This window comes from Littorina saxatilis, linkage group LG3 (assembly GCF_037325665.1).
Source record: "Littorina saxatilis isolate snail1 linkage group LG3, US_GU_Lsax_2.0, whole genome shotgun sequence".
Classification (NCBI taxonomy): domain Eukaryota; kingdom Metazoa; phylum Mollusca; class Gastropoda; order Littorinimorpha; family Littorinidae; genus Littorina; species Littorina saxatilis.
Window position 1 is genome coordinate 19,455,587 of NC_090247.1, and position 23,774 is coordinate 19,479,360.

The following is a 23,774-nucleotide window of genomic DNA, read 5'->3' on the forward strand; positions in this document are numbered from 1 at the left end:
CAGTCTCATTGGTCAAGCGAGCGATGCATAGCTGACTTTTGAATCGGTGTAGGGATTTTAAGATGACCATTTGCAACATAATCTTGTAGACTCTTTGTGCAGGAAAATTGCATTTTGAATTAGGGAATTGTTTTAAAGGTATGCTGTAGGCAAGTTTTTCTAAGCAACTTATTGTGTAAGTTGAGTTTTCAGCGTGTGGTCAGCGCACTACTTTTATCGCCCTATCATCTTAGCTGCAGTCAGTCCGGTACTGTCCATTTTACGCACTGTGCCATCTTCAATCAATCAATCAATATGAAGCTTATATAGCGCGTATTCTGTGGGTACAGTTCTAAGCGCTTGAACCAGTGACCAAATTTTTTATCTTCTGGCTGCGTTTCATCAGTTTGATCGGATTCCCGGACCGTATGTAAGCTGATGCCTACCGGTACCAGCTGATGATGTGAGGCGACCCATGACCGCCTGTTTATTGTTTTATTTTCTGCTCTGAGGTGTGAGGTGATGAATAAACCCATGCACACTCTATCATGCTGATGTTCAAGTTTTCCTTCCCCTTGTTACACCACATACACACACACACAGACATGCACACACACACACAGAGACATACACACACACAGACACTTAGATGACAAATTTGCAAGCACCTGGTAAAACAGGAATTATGAAAGCAAAGTGTGGAATGATAAAGAAAAGAAGCAGTGTACATTATTTCACAGTTTATTGAGTGAAACTAATTTTGCCAAACACATAAGTGATCTACATCTCTTAAACAGAGACTTCAGTCATTGCAAGTATAACCAGTGCATATCCCCGTGGATTATTTTGAATAAACTGCATATGGTAAGAAGCGAAATTCTGGTGTTGAGCTCTGAAAGCCTTTTATTATGCCATGAAGCTCATTCAGCTATTGTGGCCACACTGGTGACAATCAAATTGCTTAATTTTTTTGTCTATGAATCTTTGACTTGAACCGAACTGTGGGATTGCATTTCAGTTTGGACGCTTAAAAAGTGGGGGTTCTACCTTTTACAACGAAGCACCTTATAGTCCCAAAAATACGGTGATTAATTTGTTTATCAAAATTCAGATTGAAATGAAAATTTCAGTAACAGATTTTTTTAAATTATAGCATTGTGTCCTTTATCATTTCCTGAATCAAAAAATATCAAGATATGTTATGTTTACTCTGAAAATACGCTCAAAACGTCATGTGTAGCTTGCCTCAGCAACTCTTCAACAACCAAGGTGAACCTTCACTGTGCTTCCTGGGTCGTGGACGACCCAGAGCCTCACAAACGTGTCTGTATCTCTAAAACTATTGGGAGTTTTTGATTGAGACTTCATGTAATCTTCAAACACCATAGACCTTCCTATCGACCAATTTTTACAGAATTATCTCTGTAAATAAACAATGACGTCATTTAAACTACACAGTCCGGATATTGTGGGTCGTGAACGACCCATACGGAATTAAAGAAGGCATTTTACAGTGTTTATCCCTATTCGGATGGTGTGGGTCGTATACGACCCATATTCTGCAAAGAGGCGGTAAAGCGTTTATCCCTATTCAAATGATGTGGGTCGTGTACGACCCATACTTTTTTACATTGAATCCTTCTTAAGAAAGTATGGGTCGTACACGACCCACATCATCCGGACTGTGTAGTCCAAAGCGTGATCCAGTGATGGTTAATCCTGACAGTTATTTTCAGAATTCGTGTATTACAAAACAACGGCGAGATCAGCACCAAAGGCAGGTGTTACTTCTCTACTGATGTATGATGCATTATATAAGCAGTGAGCCAAGTCTAATCCCCCTTCTGTTTTTTCGCATTCATACGTCTTGTGTAAACGGATTTACAAACATAAACTGCAAAATGGTGATTCAAAAAGCCAGTCTTGTGCATATAAGAGAAAGACACAGGATGAAAATCAGCCAAAAAGTATACTCACAACCATTTGAAAATGTTCACACACAAAAATGCATGATGTTCAACATCTGACTAAAGAAAATCTCAATCAGATTCCTCCAAATGAAAAACAAAAATGAAACACAGTATACATGCTAAAGTGTATACAAGCTATTTCAAACTCACACATATAACAGTACATGGCATATATCAGTGTAAACTGGCCATCAAATTCATTTGGAGTTATCACCATTGATTTTGAAACATGATTAGATATGGTTCACATGCATTAAATAATATTATGAATAGTTTACACATATCATGCCTATTTTTACGCTCACCTCAGATGTATTTACACACTCATATCTTACATGGAACAGAAACTACATATATGTACATGGCAAAACTTGATAACAAGCAAAATCAAAGTACAAGAACTTGACACTTGTACTGTTGTTAAATGAACATTTTGGCTGTTTTGGTGATGAAAAATTGAGAAACATTTCAAAACATATTCCATTGATTAAATCTAAACCAAACATTCTGTTTTCTAACACAACAACAACAAAAAGCACAGGCAGACAACGTAATGTCATTAGTGATAACACCTAGACTGCAGTTTCTGTGCAGTCACAAATAAGTTTCAAAGGTGAAGACTTAACAAATACATGTAATGTCATGTACATGAATTAGAACCAATCTGTCCTAATTCTTCTTCTTCTCGTTCATGGGCTTAGACTCCCACGTTCACTTATGTTTTAAGCACAAGTGGAGTTGTACGTGTATGACCGTTTTTACCCCGCCATTCAGGCAGCATATGCCGATTTCGGGGGAGGTATGCTGGGTATTTTCGTGTTTCTATAACCCACCGAACTCTGACATGGGTTACAGGATCTTTTCCGTGCGCACTTGGTCTTGTGCTTGCGTGTACACACGAAGGGGGTTAAGTCACTAGCAGGTCTGCACATAAGTTGACCTGGAAGATCGGAAACATCTCCACTCTGAACCCACCAGGCGGCAGCGACCGGGATTCGAACTCCCGACCTCCCGATTAGGAGGCCGACGTCTTACCACCACGCCACTGCGCCCGTCTATCTGTCCTAATAAATACAATGCTACTTTATAACATGTGTGAATACATTTTTGCATGAGTTTATTTATTTCTGAATGTAAAGTTCCATGCAAAAGAACAAAATTATACTGAGCTCCTCTTATAGATATGGCAATGCGATTTGAGCCTGATTTGTGCAAACGAATATTGAGATCATTCTTCTCAATAAAACTGAACAAATAGCTATGTATATGCGATACATACACATATACCGTTTTACAATAAATTACTTGTAGTGTGCACTGCCAGTTTACTGTGACTGTGATACATGACAAATAGCGGTAAGTTCCCTGAGATTGTCACCGCATCATTTGATTTCAAAGCAGTTATTGCAGAATTCTTATGTGTTCAACAAAATGCAGCTTGACTGTAGGTATGAAACACTGATCACTTTCTTTATTTGTTTCTTTATTTGGTGTTTAACGTCGTTTTCAACCACGAAGGTTATATCGCGACGGGGAAAGGGGGGAGAGGGGATAGAGCCACTTGTCAATTGTTTCTTGTTCACAAAAGCACTAATCAAAAATTTGCTCCAGGGGCTTGCAACGTAGTACAATATATTACCTTACTGGGAGAATGCAAGTTTCCAGTACAAAGGACTTAACATTTCTTACATACTGCTTGATTAAAATCTTTACAAAAATTGACTATATTCTATACAAGAAACACTTAACAAGGGTAATAGGAGAAACAGAATCCGTTAGTCGCCTCTTACGACATGCTGGGGAGCATCGGGTCAATTCTTCCCCCTAACCCGCGGGGGGTAACACTGATCACATCCATACAAACACACTTATTCATTACCAGACTTTCCCTATCTCTTTCAGCATTCTCTCACAGACATCTACATACACACTGTTTCCAAAGTTAATGAAAATAATCCTGTTTGTCCAGGCAAATAACACATGCCTAGCTGATGAAAATTATCCAATCAGTAAGTAAATGCAAATACTGTAAAACATGCCCAGCTAATGACAATAACCCTTTTTGTAAATGCGGGTTGTTTTATACACAGGTGCATGAACCATGTACCAAAAAGAAGTTAAATGTGACCCTCCACCACGGAATGAGTCGCATGTCACCTTTGCATGATTTTCATATTTTTACATTTTCCTAAAGAGTTTGTTATGCTCTATCCAGTGGTGAAAACCGTTTTTAGAAAAGAGCGAAAACTGTCTGAGTTATAAGCCTGTGACTAAGGTGATCTTCACACTGTTACCAGACACTCCCCGGACTTAATATTAAGCCTAGCGCATAACCGTGCGAGGTGACATGCGACTCATTTCGTGGTGGAGGGTCACAAATGTGGAGGTTTGACTTTCACGCCTTCCCTTCATTCCGGTAGGATCTACGAGCTTGAAATGAATTTGTGCACAGCACTGTAAAACAGCACAAGGTATCTGTGGATTTCTCCTATTGCATGGCAGCTTCCGGGGTTACCTCAAGGCCCACTTGCCTCACCGACTGGTCAGGCTATCACATGCAATCAGACCATCCCTCCACTTTGTCACATACCAAAAGTAAACACTCTGCGTACAGTGGTATTTTTTAAAGAATTAATTTTTGGATATTAATTCATCAAAACATTACAACTCACCAAAGCAAGCAGTGAGGGTGTAGATGTTTTGGTTTGTAACTAAGTGGAGGGATGGTCTTATCACATATTAAAGCCTGGCCTGACGTGAGGCAGTGAGGCAAACTGATTGCACAAGGTGGAGTGGGCCTTGCAACAACAAACAAGAAGGGCAAAGCCCATACGACTCACATGCTTGACCTCGACCTTTAGGGTAACTAAACCTAGCAATGACATCATACACTTAGAACTGCTTCACACATTTTTCCTACCAAAATACATGTGACCTTGACCCACGGTCAAGGTCATCCAAGGTCATGCAACACAAAGCTGTTAATTCAAGACATAGGAAGTACAATGGTGCTTATTGGCTCTTTCTACCATGAGATATGGTCACTTTTAGTGGTTCACTACCTTATTTTGGTCACATTTCATAAGGGTCAAAGTGACCTTGACCTTGATCATATGTGACCAAATGTGTCTCATGATGAAAGCATAACATGTGCCCCACATAATTTTTAAGTTTGAAACAGTTATCTTCCATAGTTCAGGGTCAAGGTCACTTCAAAATATGTATACAATCCAACTTTGAAGAGCTCCTGTGACCTTGACCTTGAAGCAAGGTAAACCAAACTGGTATTAAAAGATGGGGCTTACTTTGCCCTATATATCATATGTAGGTGAGGTATTCAATCTCAAAAACTTCAGAGAAAATGGGAAAAATGTGAAAAATAGCTGTTTTTTAGACAACATGTATGGCCCCTGCGACCTTGACCTTGAAGCAAGGTCAAGATGCTATGTATGTTTTTTGGGGCCTTGTCATCATACACCATCTTGCCAAATTTGGTACTGATAGACTGAATAGTGTCCAAGAAATATCCAACGTTAAAGTTTTCCGGACGGACGTCCGGACGGACGACTCGGGTGAGTACATAGACTCACTTTTGCTTCGCATGTGAGTCAAAAAGGTGATGATGCTTCACTTAGAATTGGAGCAAGCATGGCAAGATGGTGTGATTGTGGGTCAGTACTTCAAGGTCTAAGCATCAAACTGAAGTTAATTGCTATATATGTGAGTTGACGTAAGAATATGTGATTTAATACAGCTTCACGTTTCTGGACTGAGCAACATGTATACAAAAGAAAGGAGACAGCTCGGGAGATCCCCACCAACATTTTAAATAAATACAATAGTGAACATCCTTCCAACAAACCACAAAAATGGTACTACAATTACAGATGCACTTTTTTCTAACTTGTTTTGCATGGGGTTTGCTATTGCACATCTGAGAAAAAATATCAGTATCAAATATCAAACAAATCTTTCGCCCAAAAAAATCACATTCTGTTCTTCAAACCATAACAAGATTCAGATCTAATCAAGGAACTGAATGAAATACACACAATACATTCATACAACAATAGCTCTTTTTACAAAACCTTCATTTGAGGAAAGTTACCTGTACACAAGTCTTTGAATCAACTTTCATGCACAACATTTTTTACAGATACATGCAATGTATTATGAATATAATAAACACAACTGAAACTTGCTTCTTGTTTATGTTTGTCTGTCTGCTTGTACGCTTCCTGTCTGCTTGCCTCTGTATGTTCGAACATTGTATAACAATCATACCACACTCTCTAACAATTTAACACTCAATACCCATCAGCAGTTTTCAATTCAAGCCTTATCACTTCTGTAGAAGCCAAAGATTGTACATTCATTCTTGAACCTTTCTGCTTTTGTTCTGCAAAAATCTCAATCTTGTAATGAAAGGAGTTGCCGTTTACATGCAAACCACGCCAGTATTCACAATCACAGCATCCCTGCAAAATTCTCCTCATACAATGTAGGGTAGCACTTCTGAAACTGCTTGAGTTTGTTTTTCTTTTCTCTCAAGGTGACCTTGGTGTCGTCAAGGACGTTGTTCATCATGGCGATCAGCGCCTCCTGGGTGCAGTCCCTTGCCTGGCGGTTGTATTCCTCTCTCGATACGCGATCACAGAATGCAGTGTCTGAAACAAAATCTAAAAAGTTGTGGGATTCCCACACGCACACACAAAGTTCTGAGTTGACTGGTACAGCACAAAAAGCAAGACAGGGAGCAGGGGCAGACAGTGACTGTCTAGGCGAGCATAGTAGTTTGTCATGGTATAGAGCTGAACATGTAAATGTGTACATTTTCACTAGATATTCGCGAGACATGCTCTTTGTTATGCTATAAATGTCACAAGAACTTCTTAACATCGAGTCTTCCCAGCTCTCGCCAGCTAGCTACACCACATGCTTTGCTAATGCTATGCTTCGAAGTTAGCGAGAGCTTGGAATATTGACAGTGTCCTAGTTATTGCTCATAATAACAGATTATTTTTTTTTATTCTTCTTCTGCATTCGTGGGGTTAAACTCCCAAGTACACTTGTGTTTTTGCACGAGTGGATTTTTACGGGTTTGACCGGTTTTTCCATGCCATTTAGGCAGTCATACACCGCTTTCGGAGGAAGCATGCTGGGTATTTACCTGTTTCTATAACCCACCGAACTCTGACATGGATTACAGGATCTTTTCCGTGCGCACTTGGTCTTGTGCTTGCGTGTACACACAAAGGGGGATAAGGCACTAGCAGGTCTGCACATAAGTTGACCTGGGAGATCGGAAAAATCTCCACCTTAATTAACCCACGTAGCTATACCAACAGGCCTCCACTGTACAAACTACAGAGCTGAGGTACAAGCACTGATCCATGCAGCATACACCATCAACGACAGAGTCAACCATAACAACCAGGTGGTCCTCCTGACTGACGCTCTGTCAGTACTCCAAGCAATGACCAGTAGCAAACTGCCTCAGCTGGAACACGCTCTACACAACATCAAGAGCCTGAGGACAGTACTGCAATGGATCCCCTCCCACTGTGGTGTACAAGGAAACGAAGAGGCGGACAGGATGGCAAAGCTGGGTGCAGAAGATGAGCAAGAGAACAACCCTGTGAGCCTGACAGAGATGAAGACCATCATTAAGTCTCTGCACAGGACGCCCCAGCCACAGGACAGCTACCACCTGCTATCCAGACCACAGCAGGTGGTCATCTTCCGCCTGAGAACGGGACACAACAGACTTAACCAGCATCTCCACGGGAAGCTGCATGTTGTGCCCTCCCCCATGTGTTCTTGTGGAGAAGCAGAGCAGGACACGGCCCACATCCTACGAGACTGCAGGAACCACCAGGTGCTGAGAGAGGAAATCTGGCCATTGCCGGAGTCCCTGCACAACAAGCTGTACGGGCCAGTGGCTGCGCTGCAGAGGACCACTAATTATATCTCAAGATCTGGACTCCAAGTGTGATCGGCGATCGAAAAGAAGAAGAAGAACATTAACCCACCAGGCACGGCTTTACTCATAATTATAGTGAAACCCCCCTTTTAAGACCCCCCCAAATCTAAGACACTCCCTTTTTACAGACCTTGATTTTTGTTCATGACCTCTGTAATTTTACCCCCATTTTAAGACTCCCCCTTTTCAAGACCTGATTTTCGCAGATGTTTTTAGGTCTTAAAAAAGGGGTTTCACTGTAGCACACAACACATTCCATACAAGCTGAAAATCTTACCGAAGTCCGGCACATTCTGGCCAGTCTTGATCTGGTAGAGCTTGAGGGAGACTTTCTCTCGCAGACTCCTGGGGATGGTGAACATCTCAGGCATGTTCTGCATCATGAACTGCACCAGGACAGAGCCCAGGTTGGGAGCCAGCAGCTTGTGGCGGAACACAGCGTCGGAAAACGCACGAAGCACCATCACTTCATTGGAGTCCTGCACACAGAAAACAAAGTGTTTGAAAATGTGCAAACACTTTTGCCAAAAGCTTCATCCAAAGGTTTCAGCACTTTCTTTTTTTCAAACTGTCAGTTTATTAAACTTGACCTATACAAAGAAACAAACCAACCCACCTGCCACTGAATCATGATGATTTCAAGGAAACTTACAATAACTGAAAGGACCAGATCCTTCCCACTCTTCTACTGGTTTCGTCATTTTTCATTTCCCCAAGGTACTGATCAAAAGTGGTCGTTACAGGCAGGTGGTCGCTATTGGAAGGTAAATCATGTAGGAAACAACTTGTTGGGGATCTTCTGGGATGGTCGTTACAGGCAGGTGCTCGCTATTGGAAGGTAAATTATGTAGGAAACAACTTGTTGGGGATCTTCTGGGATGGTCGTTACAGGCAGGTGGTCGCTATTGGAAGGTAAATTATGTAGGAAACAACTTGTTGGGGATCTTCTGGGATGGTCGTTACAGGCAGGTGGTCGCTATTGGAAGGTAAATTATGTAGGAAACAACTTGTTGGGGATCTTCTGGGATGGTCGTTACAGGCAGGTGCTTGCTATTGGAAGGTAAATTATGTAGGAAACAACTTGTTGGGGATCTTCTGGGATGGTCGTTACAGGCAGGTGGTCGCTATTGGAAGGTAAATCATGTAGGAAACAACTTGTTGGGGATCTTCTGGGATGGTCGTTACAGGCAGGTGGTCGCTATTGGAAGGTAAATTATGTAGGAAACAACTTGTTGGGGATCTTCTGGGATGGTCGTTACAGGCAGGTGCTCGCTATTGGAAGGTAAATCATGTAGGAAACAACTTGTTGGGGATCTTCTGGGATGGTCGTTACAGGCAGGTGGTCGCTTTCGAGAGGTGGTCCTAAGGGCAGGCTTGACTGTACCTATTTCTAGCTTCTCATAATATGCAAACGTTAATCATCACACACAAAAACAGCATTTCACTCCCAAGCAAAAAAACCCCAAAAAAAACCATCAACTGACACTAGGATCCAGCACCAGAGTGTTATCCAGTGACACAGCCGTCATGAACTTGAGCAGTCGGTGCAGCTCTTCCTTGACGGCGACAGGGAGCAGGACCATGTCGAGTCTCAGCGCCTCCACGGCATGGCCGTCCCCGTGCTGCAGGATCTGGTTGAGGATGGCCATGTGCAGGTCGAAGAAGCGTCCCGGGAGGATGGTGTCGCTCAGCTGGCTGTAGTGCTTGCGCAGGATCTCAAAGGCCTGGCGCTTGGCGTTGCTGTCGCCACAGTGAAACTCGTGCTCCGACAGCAGGGACGAACCTGATGATGACACAATGGGTTAAGCTGGATCAATGAAATCCCATGTTAGCGTCTGTTTGATGGCTATTCCTAGCTTACATTGTTTTACAGTGGGACCTCCCTTAAATCTTAGAAAAACAGGTCTTAAAATGGAGTCTTAAAATCGAGGTTCCGCTGTAGCTGGCGGAAAGAAAATTGCTGTTTGCGTCTGTTTGATGGCTAATCCTAGCTTACATTGTTCTACTCTCAATCCTGAGGATGGGTCATGTTTGAAATATAAAAATATGCTTGTAGTTTGTAATTGTGCACGTATTTAATGACTTCATAAATGTTAGTAAGAGATAGTTCCACAATGCTCTGAGTGCGTCATTCTCCATTCCGTATGAAAAGAACAACTCTTATCAGACTATTCTTGGCCTCATTTTTTAAATGAAACAAAATACAAGAAATGCCTTTGTTTAACAAAATCTGCAAAGGCCTGACACAAACACACTTTCAATGAAACCATAGTGCCAACATGTCAGATCCATGCTGAAACTAATTTAAAATATTCATGTTCAGAATGGACAAGCGATGAGCAAAACCCACTTGTGCAAAGACAAAAAAAGTGTGCATGGGAGTTTCAGCCCATAAGTGCAGAAGAAGAGTCTATTTTTTCTTCGTTCATGGGATGAAACTCCCATGTACACGTTTGTTTTTTCCACGAGTTGGGTTTTTACATGTATGACCGTTTTTACCCCGCCATTTAGGCAGCCATACGCCGCTTTCGCGGGATAGAAGTACAGTCTTAAGGGCAGGTGGGCCAGTGCAAAATTGACCAAATCGTTCAAAACACTGTTTTGGGTATTTCAGCAGATTATGTTTCCATAACATACCTATCATCAATGTGTGTCTGTGTTTTTGTCAAAAGTGTCCTATTTATTTGTCAATAAAGACAAAATGTGAACATGTGTGGCATTGATTGTCTTCTGTAGTCGATATTCCCCCGCCAAAAAATGTCTCATTTCAAAGGCTAGTTACGGCTTTGTCCTCAGCAAAACAGTGCATTCACGACATACGAAACTGCGCAGCAGCTCTTGACCTATAACATGACAACAGTGTTTTGATGAATGTTCCATTCAATCAGCCACTAGTCCGTTGCAAAGGCAGCAATCGTAATCGAACGGAATCGAACGGAATCGAACAGAAATGTCCTTATTTGGAAGGTACTCGACATCCATTGGTTCGTTTCATAAACCGAAATCGGGAACCAGTTTACTTTGTGAGTGCGCATGCTCAGCTTACGAATTTTGCATACGGAAACTACCGAAGAGACTCTCGGCCATGACGGGAACACCCGAAGTTCACTCGGTTTTACAACATCCTGGTTACACATCAAACGATCGGTGACAACCGAAAGCGAATTTTTCCTTGAGAAACAACCTTTGATACGATAACAATGGCTCGAAATAAGAAAGAGGACAATGTCTTTATTAGTTCGGTTAGCAACAACAAGTAGTTCCGCTGGTACTAGGCCAAAGTTTGGATTCTGCCGGTGTTTCCGATACAGAGGAAAGCTTTGATCTCCACGCAGATCCACAGGTCGCCATTTCCGAACACGCCATGCATGGCGCAGACTTTTTACGTCTTGCAACTGGCTTGCTTTGCGCTGAATTTGAGTCAGTTTCTGAGCAGTATCTCCTCGACAAGCAAGTCGAGCATTTGCTACGCAAAAAAACAAAAACAGGAGAAAGTATCCAACATCAGTCAGATTATCGGTAATGTTTGCTGGGTCTGCCATTTCACGAACGAAACTGGATCAGCAACTGTTTGTATCAATCTGCACTTTCGTAAATTCCGTCACTGTCACTGTGTCATTTTCTTCACCGCGATACACAGTTCATTGCGAAGAGCTTCCTCAGTAAATCGTTCAGATTCCACGTACGATTTGTTGTCAAAAAACAACTCAAACAAAAGTTTCAAACTCATCATCCTCCATCTTGCTTGTCGAAGCACTAAAGTACTGTATCGATGTAAAAACAAAAGCAGAAAACTTCGACCAACAAATTCAGCGCATAAGACACGACGAGATAACAGAAGGAAAGAAGCCTCGTTCTGGCTCAAGTAAGTTACCGTTAAAAATACCGTTATTCTCGCATGCAAATACAAACGAGAATCGGGTCATTGATACACGTTTAGCGCTGGGGCAGTATCCCCATGCTGGTTGACAGAGGGAAAGAAGGGATGGACGCATAAATTCGCTGCTGGCGTGCTAAAGGCTAAGTAGTTTGCAATTCAAATAAACTAAGCTGTTCATTCATAACACAGTTTTGTCCTTGTATGTCTGTTTCAATAGTGTTCAATCTTCAATGTCGTTTTGAAAGTGTGTGCTGATCAGCTTGGTTCAGTTTTTACTCAGCTGTTTCAGCTCTTTCTCGATGTACATTTTATGCCTCGTTCCTGGAAAACTTCCACTATAACACCTGTACCCAAGAAACCAAACGCAAAAGAACTAAATGATTTTCGCCCTGTGGCACTGACTTCTGTTGTAGCGAAATGTATGGAGAGGCTTGTTTGTAACAAGCTCACTGAGTCTGTGGCAGATCGCATGGACCCCCTTCAGTTCGCATATAGGGCAAAGAGAGGCGTCGAAGATGCTACACTCACGCTTATCAACATGATTGTCAGCCATTTAGATACAGCAGGGAACACGGTTAGAGTTCTTTTTATGGATTTTTCATCAGCCTTTAATACGATTCAGCCCCATATACTTATCCAGAGGTTAGTCCAGTTAGATGTGAACAATAATTTGATTTTCTGGATCAGGGAGTTCCTATGCGATCGGCCACAACGTGTCAGCCTCAGCAACCGTTTGTTTGGTCATTCTGTGCTTTCAGACGAAGTTGTTTTAAACACCGGGGCCCCACAAGGTTGTGTTCTCTCTCCTGTCCTTTTTTCCATTTACACAAACAACATGCTTTTAAATGATCCAGTTCTAGCCCTCATTAAATATGCAGACGACATGGCCCTCGTTGGGCGTCTGAAGGACGACGAAACTTTGTCAAAGTATTTTACCCAAGTTGATCTTCTGAATGAATGGTTCAAGTCCAGTTTCTTGCAGTTGAATGTAGGCAAAACAAAAGAAATGATTTTTGGAGGAAAGAGTGATAATTGTGGTCCCCAAAAAGTGAGAATAAGCGACAAGGAAGTTGAACTTGTGGAAACCTTCAAATATCTTGGGGTTTCAATTGACAATAAGCTGACTTTTAGTGATCATGTTCATGCTGTTTATAAGAAAGCTCAGCAGCGACTTTTTCTTCTCAGGAAGCTTAAATATTTTAATGTCAATCAAAGTGTTATGGAACTTGTGTATCGCAGTTTGATTGAAAGCATACTGACTTTTAACATTGTGACATGGTATGGTACCACAAATGTTAAAAACAAAGCTAAACTCCACCGCATTGTTGCGACGGCTAGCAAGCTTGTTGGGCAACCCCAACGACAGCTGACCAGTCTCTACGAAGCTGCCATTAAGCGGAAAGCTCTCAAAATTGTCCGTGATCCGATCCATCCTCTCAACCCCTGTTTCGAAATTCTCCCTTCAGGTAAACGTTATAAGGTCCCTTTGGCACGCAAAAACCAGTTTAAAAAGTCATTCCTGCCTTCTGCAGTCACCATTTTAAATTCTTCTCGCATCACGTAGAGGCTGGTCGGCTGGGAAAAAAAACAAAAAACAATGTGTACATGTGAAGGTGTGTGGGAAATATTTGTAATGTGATTACTCGGCTGTGAAACCCAACTCCTGTGATATGAGAGGGTAAATTTACATAGTGCAATATCATATTTGATTGTATCCCTTTTATGTTTTATGTGTGTCGTCCTATACAATTGTTGTTATAATCGTTTACAGGCAGACAGGGTGTGCCGAAGAAAAATTTCCATTTTTGAGTCACTTGAGAAAAAGTGACTCTATGTAATCGGTCAGTGTTAGTCTGTCCGGCCGGCCGGCCGTCCGTAGACACCACCTTAACGTTGGACTTTTCTCGGAAACTATCAAAGCGATCGGGCTCATATTTTGTTTAGTCGTGACCTCCAATGACCTCTACACTTTAACGATGGTTTCGTTGACCTTTGACCTTTTTCAAGGTCACAGGTCAGCGTCAAAGGAAAAATTAGACATACACCACCTTAACGTTGGACTTTTCTCGGAAACTATCAAAGCGATCGGGCTCATATTTTGTTTAGTCGTGACCTCCAATGACCTCTACACTTTAACGATGGTTTCGTTGACCTTTGACCTTTTTCAAGGTCACAGGTCAGCGTCAAAGGAAAAATTAGACATTTTATATCTTTGACAAAGTTCATCGGATGTGATTGAAACTTTGTAGGATTATTCTTTACATCAAAGTATTTACATCTGTAGCCTTTTACGAACGTTATCAGAAAAACAAGGGAGATAACTAGCCTTTTCTGTTCGGCAACACACAACTTAACGTTGGGCTTTTCTCGGAAACTATAAAAGTGACCGGGCTCAAATTTTATGTGAACGTGACTCATTGTGTTGTGAATAGCAATTTCTTCCTGTCCATCTGATGCCTCATATAATATTCAGAACTGCGAAAGTGACTCGATCGAGCGTTTGCTCTTCTTGTTATATAATATTTTAATGGACAATAAAGTGTTGTTATTGTTATTGTTATTGTTTTCTCAGTTCAGCCATTTTGCCTACGGTTACGTCTTGGGTTACGCGATTTCTCTGGCTGTAATTTAGCTAGAGCAATATTTTCTTTTGTAGTTTGTGCAGAATATAACATTCTAGGGGATTACGAAGGGATTTTGCTGAAATTTTATTATAGTCATATCCAGATTATTTCAAAAAATAATTTCGCAAGCGTTACCCTAAAGTTTGACAGTTGTAACAAAGAAGTGTTCCTAACTCCAAATATAAATATAATAAACAAGATCTGCTTCGTAATCCCCTAGAGCATACCCAGAAGGATAAAATAAAACAATAATTAGAAGTGTGACAATCACATCTGATGAAAATCCGTGTATCTCCTGTACTCCACTTTTGTCTGTATTTTGACTGTTTTTGTCGCGTAAAACAAAAACCAGCAACCGAAAATACAAAAAATGACTATTCTTTGTCATCATTTGTTCATTTCTTTCATAAAATAACATTTAGACACAATAAAACATTCAAAATAAAAAAAAAGGTAGTGCACTGGCCCACCTCCCCTTAATATCTTGACTCTAACAGCAGACACTGTTGACACTTACCTTTAGGGATACACTCAATGCAGGCAATGGCGGTCTGTATCACCCCCTCCTCCTCCATCATCCCCTCCAGTCCCACCTCGTTCAGGTTCATCAGACTGTCCGTGATGGGCAGGTGCCAGTTCTTGGCCACGATGTTGGAGATGATCAGATTGTGATGCTGCTGTTGTCGCTTGTTGGGTTTGTCTGGCGCCAACACGCCGTCCAGGAAGGTCAGCTCGATCAAGGTCGTCAGCTGAGCTAGGGCCACCTCTCGCCACGTCTCCTCTATCACTGTGAGAGGGAAACAGGCAAACACTGCATTGACAGTTTCATATGGTGAATGTTTGTGGAGGTTCATGGCAAAGGTGGAAAATAACACTGAAGCTTGACTAAAAGAGGGTCTGAAAATGTTTTCATTTACAGGTTCATGCTTTTTGCAGTTCCCTGAATTCTTTTCCTCCCAAGAAGCTTAATATCATGGCTGCATGTGAGTTTGAAAAATCTGCCTGAAAAATCTTCCTCAATACCAAAATAATAAAACAATATATTAATAAATGCCTCAAAGCATATGATTTAAAATTGCGTGTACAATGCCTGAGCATACACCAAAGTGCGTGTTTTCACTTTTCAGGCTTGAGGCATGTACACTGAAAGTGCGTGCATTTCCCCCATGCTGTGTGATACTGATAAGAAGAACTAAACATTAAAACATGTAAATAGAAAACCACTATTTTCTTAACTATTCTTACACGTTTCCGTATGCACTCAATAATTAGTAAATTACAATGGACACTTTTAAGAAATAACTTCGTCAGGTTTTAATATGTTGTGAAAATGTGAATACTCTTGCTTTCATTGAGTCAAACTTTCTCATGTGACATTATAGGCCAGGCACCAGCAAGGGGTGTACCTGAAAGTGAAACACCTTGACAAAGAGCATGTGTGGATTTAGAGGCAAGCTTATTCACTATTTCAAAACCCATATAAACCTGAAAGAGTTATTTCTGAACATTGTCTATTGTAATTGACTAAGTATGGAGGTATTTCCGGAGTTCATCTATCAAAACATCTCTCACCAGATTTAGAGATGTTAGCAATCTGCTGAGAGTAGTCAAGGCCCGACAGTGACCGCAGCGACCCCAGACTGCAGTTGAAGGACGTCCTTGACGTTGACATGACACTGCCGCAGTCGGCCTCTCTGTCGCACAGCCGCACGTCCGACAGACCCTCCAGGGGGAAGCTACATCTGAGGACAACAAGAGTTTTGCTTTAAGAAATACAGTGGAACCCCCCATGTAAGTCCTCCAGACATTTGAGAAAACCAGGTCTTAAAAAAGAGGGAGTCTTAAAATCCAGGAAACTTGCAAAGGCTATGAATCAAAAATCTGAAAAGACAATGTCTTAAAAGAACGACTTCACCAAACAATCATTAAAAAAATACAAAAGAAACAAAACTAGACACACGATTACATTACAAAGCACAAAACAATAACAACAAACCCGAATATATAGTGATATTGATAACATATTTTGGTGAAAACAAAACTGAAATTACTCCCAGTCCCTCAGCAAATGCAGTACTTAGCATATGTGGTTCCTTGTTAGAAAGCTACAGAAAAGGAAGCATAACACAAAGTCTCCACAAAAACCAGTGCATTGGCACAACTTGCATTGGCACAACTAGAAGAGAACAAGCCCATACTGTTTGGAATTTGAGCAATGGGGGAGGTCACTCTCATCACACAGGGAATCGTCATCAGAGTCGTCTGCTGGTGGTTCATTCTCGACGTTGCTGGAGTCGACAGGAAAGCAGTACAGCTTGCCGCCACTGTCCTCAAACGAGTGTTTGCTGCTGTCATGGTGACGAGAGCTGGCAGGCTCAAACACTTTCTTGGACATTAGCAGCTGACACACCTGCAGTGTTAAATAACAATGTAACACAAATCAGAGACACACACACACATGCATACTGTACTCTCTTTAAAGTGTACTATTCATTAAAGTAGAAGGTTATTCACTGAAGCAGAGGGAGAGAAATTGAGAATGACTGCCTTAATCAGTTAATGATAGAGAGAATCTTACTTTTATAAATCTGTACCATTTGAAGGTGCCAATACCAGCATAGTCCCGAATTAACCCCGTGAAAGCAACGTCACATACTGAAAGAAGAGCAACCGTTTGAAATTCATTCAAAGCTAAATCAGGTTATTGCCCCAATACCATTGGGTGGAGGGAGGGAGGGGGGAGAGAAGAGGAGGAAACACACATCTGAAGTTTAAATTGAAAATGTGCACAATGTCCTAAATATAATACAGACAACGCCGCTTACCTCGAACTCGCTTACCTCGATTTTTTGGATACGTCGAAGTGAACCATTGGGCCCGGCCAGCAGCCTTCTTTTTATCACTAAAATTCCTTCACTTACCTCGACTTTGGATAGCTCGATTTTCTGCTTAGCTCGATCTCATGCCCAGGTCCGACCTTATTTTGATCACATCGGTTAGCTCGATCTCCCAATTTTGCGGCCTTCAGAGACTTTTTTTTCCATGTGACGCACAAATGTAAACGTCATAAGATTATGTTACCCCAAAGAAATGAGGAAATCTTTTGCAAAGAAAATATGGAAAATAGTTCCCGCCAAAATAGTCGCTAAACAAATCAAATTGCCAGAAATGAGAAGAAAAAAACAAGTCGCGTAAGGCGAAAATACAATATTTAGTCAAGTAGCTGTCGAACTCACAGAATGAAACTGAACGCAATGCCATTTTTCAGCAAGACCGTATACTCGTAGCATCGTCAGTCCACCGCTCATGGCAAAGGCAGTGAAATTGACAAGAAGAGCGGGGTAGTAGTTGCGCTAAGAAGGATAGCACGCTTTTCTGTACCTCTCTTTGTTTTAACTTTCTGAGCGTGTTTTTAATCCAAACATATCATATCTATATGTTTTTGGAATCAGGAACCGACAAGGAATAAGATGAAAGTGTTTTTAAATTGATTTGGACAATTTAATTTTGATAATAATTTTTATATATTTAATTTTCAGAGCTTGTTTTTAATCAAAATATAACATATTTATATGTTTTTGGAATCAGCAAATGATGGAGAATAAGATAAACGTAAATTTAGATCGTTTTATAAATTTAATTTTTTTTTTTACAATTTTCAGATTTTTAATGACCAAAGTCATTAATTAATTTGTAAGCCACCAAGCTGAAATGCAATACCGAAGTCCGGGCTTCGTCGAAGATTACTTGACCAAAATTTCAACCAATTTGGTTGAAAAATGAGGGCGTGACAGTGCTGCCTCAACTTTCACGAAAAGCCGGATATGACGTCATCAAAGACATTTATCAAAAAAATGAAAACAAGAAGAGCAAACGCTCGATCGAGTCACTTTCGCAGTTCTGAATATTATATGAGGCATCAGATGGACAGGAAGAAATTGCTATTCACAACACAATGAGTCACGTTCACATAAAATTTGAGCCCGGTCACTTTTATAGTTTCCGAGAAAAGCCCAACGTTAAGTTGTGTGTTGCCGAACAGAAAAGGCTAGTTATCTCCCTTGTTTTTCTGATAACGTTCGTAAAAGGCTACAGATGTAAATACTTTGATGTAAAGAATAATCCTACAAAGTTTCAATCACATCCGATGAACTTTGTCAAAGATATAAAATGTCTAATTTTTCCTTTGACGCTGACCTGTGACCTTGAAAAAGGTCAAAGGTCAACGAAACCATCGTTAAAGTGTAGAGGTCATTGGAGGTCACGACTAAACAAAATATGAGCCCGATCGCTTTGATAGTTTCCGAGAAAAGTTTGTCAAAGATATAAAATGTCTAATTTTTCCTTTGACGCTGACCTTGAAAAAGGTCAAAGGTCAACGAAACCATCGTTAAAGTGTAGAGGTCATTGGAGGTCACGACTAAACAAAATATGAGCCCGATCGCTTTGATAGTTTCCGAGAAAAGTCCAACGTTAAGGTGGTGTCTACGGACGGCCGGCCGGCCGGCCGGCTGGCCGGCCAGACAGACTAACACTGACCGATTACATAGTCACTTTTTCTTAAGTGACTCAAAAACGTATGGGGATTTCATACCCAGGAACTCTCATGTCAAATTTCATAAAGATCGGTCCAGTAGTTTAGTCTGAATCGCTCTACACACACACACAGACACACACACACACACACGCACATACACCACGACCCTCGTTTCGATTCCCCCTCGATGTTAAAATATTTAGTCAAAACTTGACTAAATATAAAAAGAGAGAGAGAGAGAGAGAGAGAGAGAGAGAGAGAGAGAGAGAGAGAGAGAGAGAGAGAGAGAGAGAGAGAGAGAGAGAGAGAGAGAGAGAGAGAGAGAGAGTCCACAGCAAATACTCGTGCGTTATTCAGTGCAGAAAAAACACGTAAATCATGTGCCTGTGACGCTCAAATAGAAAGAAAAAATACAAATGACGCTTTATAATATGACGTCACAGAGAGATGGGGTGGGAGTGAACTTGTGACGAGCAAGTAACTCACTTTGACAGCCTTCTCTCTCGACAAATCTGTTGAGAATGTCTCCTTGTCACTGAGCAAATAATGCAGAACAACATCCACCGCATCTGTGCCCGTAAAGCAGTTGTCATAGTAACGCATCTTGCAGCGACGTCGTTTCAGTTCCACCTTGCTCTTCATGTGGCTGGTCATGTCATTCCATATCTGTGTTGCTCGAAACGGACCTAAGGAGGAACAGATTCCTGACTTCAACCATTGAACTACAGTGGAACCCCCCTTTTTAGGCCTCTAAAAAATCTGAGAAAATCAGATCTTAAAAAGGAAAAAGTCTTAAATTTAAAATAGGGGTACATTTACAGAAGGTATGATTAAAGGCACAGTAAGCCTCCCGTAAACCATCACAGAGCTCCCCGAGCGTCTACATATAGTACAAGCATACTTCCATTTGAACGCTCACCGAACGGGAACATCCTGGCTGCTTTCTGTCGAGCGTGAGAAATTTTCAAAGAATTTATTTTCGTGGACTTGGCCTCAACAGCAATGGCGCCTTGTTTTGGTGCTGGACGGCTGTTATGAATACCGGAATTCACGCCCGGACAGTAAGCCTCCCCTAAACCATCACAGATACTGTCAGGCTTTTACACACAGTACAAACACCCTTCCATTTGAACGCTCACCAAACGGGAACATCCTAGGTGCCCTACGTAAAGAGCGAGCATATTTTAAAAAATTAATTTTGCAGATTGTCTCGAACACTTTTTGGACCCATCCTGAACTCAGGTCAAACATGAGTTACTTCCCTTCGGGTCTCATTCTATCGATGTAAACTGGCGATAGCCGTGAATCGATGATTATCAAAATGTTTTTGGACCGTGGTGCGTTTTTGCGCTAGACCTAACTTTTAAAATCTAAATAATAAATTGACAGCTTGTTACACAAACATTCTTTAATCATAAAAGAATTCTTTTTTCATCAAGACAAGATCAGTACAATTCGAAGTTGTGAAAGTTTGAAAAAAGAAAAGCCCGGAAGCAGGGTCACAGCAGACGACGCCGGTTTGTCAGTGCATATCGCCGTTCCTCTCAACAGTCAAAAGCCATCGCTAGAGTTCTTGTGAACCACAGCCGTTTGTTTCGTGCATAAAAACGTGCTATTGTAAATAGTCGCATTCAAATAACTAACTGACGACTACATTGTGAAAAAGGGAAACTGGATCACACGGGTTCACGATGGCTCAGGGGTAAGATAAACCACGCAAAAATAAATTCTTTGAAAATTGCTCGCTCTTTACGTAGGGCACCTAGGATGTTCCCGTTTGGTGAGCGTTCAAATGGAAGGGTGTTTGTACTGTGTGTAAAAGCCTGACAGTATCTGTGATGGTTTACGGGAGGCTTACTGTGCCTTTAAGAACAGGAAGTCTGAAAAAACAGGGTCTAAAAAGGGAGGAAGTCTTGAAATTGAGGGGTCTTAAAAGGGGGGGGGGGGGGGGGGGGGGCAGGTTCCATTGTAATACTAGCTAATACTAATCATTAGTAATGCCAAGTGCTCTTGAACTTGTTGAAGTCATAGCATTAGCAGGAATGTTCATGCTGATAGGGTAGCCAAGTGCATGAAACACTTGAATCACCTTTGATTTTGAAGGCAAAGCCAATCAAAATGAGTTAAAGAAATCAATAGCCCTGGCACATACAATTACATTACAAATCAGCTGAACATTGCTGAACTCTGATGTTTGCAATCTTGAGCATGTATACCAGGAGACAACAGCAGCAAGACCCTATCACTAACACTTACAGTAACACTAACAGCTCCCCACATCAAACAGGTGTTCCTAACCGACAATAAAGAAACATAAAGCTACCATAAATAGCTCATGATTAAGGCTGACAAAGCTGTGAAACACTGAAAGGGGGCCTACTGCGTCACCCTCGGTCTTCGAGTATGGTTAGCCGAGACTATCTGAATGTAGTCTCACCAATGACTGTTTTTTTTTTAGTTTTTGAAGTTAATCTTTTAGTTTGATGCCTACAGATTTATTAAATGTTTTTATGTCGCTTCACGCGAATTGTATATTAGAGGGGCTGGTGCCGGCAATCCCGCCTGACAAGTTCCTGATCCCTCAAAAACCAGGACGCCTCATTCGTCCACGTCAATCTTCCAGAGACTTTAGCACCTCGAATCCAGTAGACAACTACATCAGGAGCAATAGCAGATGCTTCACTGTGCCACGCTGTAACACTGAGCAATACAGACATTCGTTTTTCCCAAAGACTGTAGTGGCCTGGAACCAATTAGATGAAGAAACTGTAACCTCGGCATCGACCGAGAGCTTCAAGTCGGCGCTGGCAGTAGCCAGACGACGAATAAAGAACTAGCTGCGCACCCCCCACTCCGCTGCAACAATGCCAGACATCTGGATGACTTGTTCTACAAGTGCAGCGTAACAGACAGATACAGATACAGAGACTAGTTTAGTAGTTTGGTAATGTTTTCGGAGAAACTGAAAAACACCACTGAAAAGCCTTGTAGTTGTACTTGTACACAACAGCACGTTTACAACGAAGCATCTAAAGCTGTTACATGTCTCATAACCAAAAGACTAGCCTAATTTTGCAATCCATCTGAATAGAACTGCAGAAGGCAAACTCTGGTGCTGAGTAGACAGACCAGACTGGAATAGGTCCAATTCATTCTTCTTACTCGGCGTGACGTTATCAAATGGATCGGCTAGCTTTAGCCCGAAGGGGCACAACTCCGCTCATACTCTCTTCGCGCCGCCATATTGGATGCCGTCTTTGTTAGTTTTCTTCATTGCACTCTTGTTCTTTTTGCGTAATTCACTGTGTATGCAGACAAAATGAAGAAAACTGTGCATGCATGAGTCCAAAGGGGATCTGCCTTTTTAACACAACAGCACAACATAAAAAGTAAAGCAAGAATACATTATTATATTCATTTATTTATTCTTTATCTCAAATTACCATGCAGACAGTGCACCAAAATTCACAAGATAAAGATACAAGATACAAGATATTTATTCACCAATTTTGCAAAAGGATTTCATCTTGGCACGGCACGGTAAAAATAAAATCCAACCAGACACATATGCAGACACACATCACCATGCATGCATACATACGTACATTACACTGTCATGCACACACAGACACAACTCACACACACACACACACACACACACACACACACACACACACACACACACACACACACAATTATTTACATACTCACACATAACCAGCCACATATCTACATCACAAATTCACATCGTCGCCTCAAGTTGTAAAGGTAAAAACCATATCAGTTTAAAAGGGGTGCCAGTAATATCAATACAACATTAGTGAATACTAGAACAATACCTAAAATTTATGACCGGAAAATATGTAAGACATTGATGAAAACAAAACTAGAACGTGAAATTTTGAGAAAAAAAGACCGTTGATTGTAATTGTGTGATTGTGCCGCCGCGAGTGCGTGTGTGTGTGTGACATATAACGTGCGCCACACACAAGACAGGCTCTCAAGACAGGCAAATGAGGTACAATGCATCTCAGGTAACTACTGCAAAGTATAATTTTCAAAGAATCCTATCTCAGTGTTCACTCTAAAGGCATAACCGATGGACAACTGTTGATTAGCGCACTGCACACAGCAAAAAATAACCAGTTATAATCGTCTTCTCCGCTCAGTAACTTCCTTCCAGTTGTCACCCTGATGGTAAACAACTTTAGGGATCCTAAAGTGTGCCTGCTGACTGCAGTTTTTGGCCACACAACGTGTCATTTTCATTTTTGTCGAGTCGCCACCCAACGCTCAAGCACTGTCAGAGATCGTGCAAGGCATCCAACATGGCGGCGGATGACCAATTCCAGAGAGTTACGACCCGTGATTCTCATACCGCGCACGCCGAGTAGAAATGCTGTTGTTAACTTGAGTTTCTGCAATGGGCCTATACTCACGAGCTGCTGAGTACTCTAAATGTTTAGTCTCTTTACCATTCGTGTACGCTGCACTGACAACCATATCAATTTAAGTAAAGGAAGCCAAACATTCCTACCAAGATTGGCTTTTGATTCTCGCAAAGGCATCGTGGTTTCAAGATGAAACGACTGCGGATCACTGGCAGAACTATCCGAAGAGGCCATGTTTGTGTATTTGAACCTCGCTCGCTTTCAACTGTCCCATCATGCACCGGAGAATTGAGCCATTTAAAGATTACGCTGAATAAGAACAGATGAATAAAGTAACAGTTTCTCCAATATCATGCATGGGGATATTAATAACAACTGCCAGCAAAAACAAGGATATAGTTTTGCTTTTA

General features: G+C 41.4%; 1 protein-coding gene across 1 annotated transcript; it reads right to left on the reverse strand.

Annotated features, from left to right (window-relative positions):
• Nucleotides 1-706: 706 nt before the first annotated feature.
• LOC138961816 (DEP domain-containing protein 7-like) lies at nucleotides 707-23,608 on the reverse strand. The gene is made up of 9 exons (XM_070333488.1): nucleotides 23,511-23,608; nucleotides 19,460-19,659; nucleotides 16,635-16,846; nucleotides 16,009-16,178; nucleotides 14,954-15,223; nucleotides 9,417-9,715; nucleotides 8,210-8,411; nucleotides 4,857-6,616; nucleotides 707-4,798 (listed from the first exon to the last, which is right to left on the reverse strand). Exons 1-8 carry the CDS (start codon nucleotides 23,596-23,598, stop codon nucleotides 6,417-6,419), a joined length of 1,641 nt encoding a protein of 546 aa, XP_070189589.1. The 5' UTR covers nucleotides 23,599-23,608; the 3' UTR covers nucleotides 707-4,798; nucleotides 4,857-6,416.
• Between the last annotated feature and the right edge of the window lie 166 nt (nucleotides 23,609-23,774).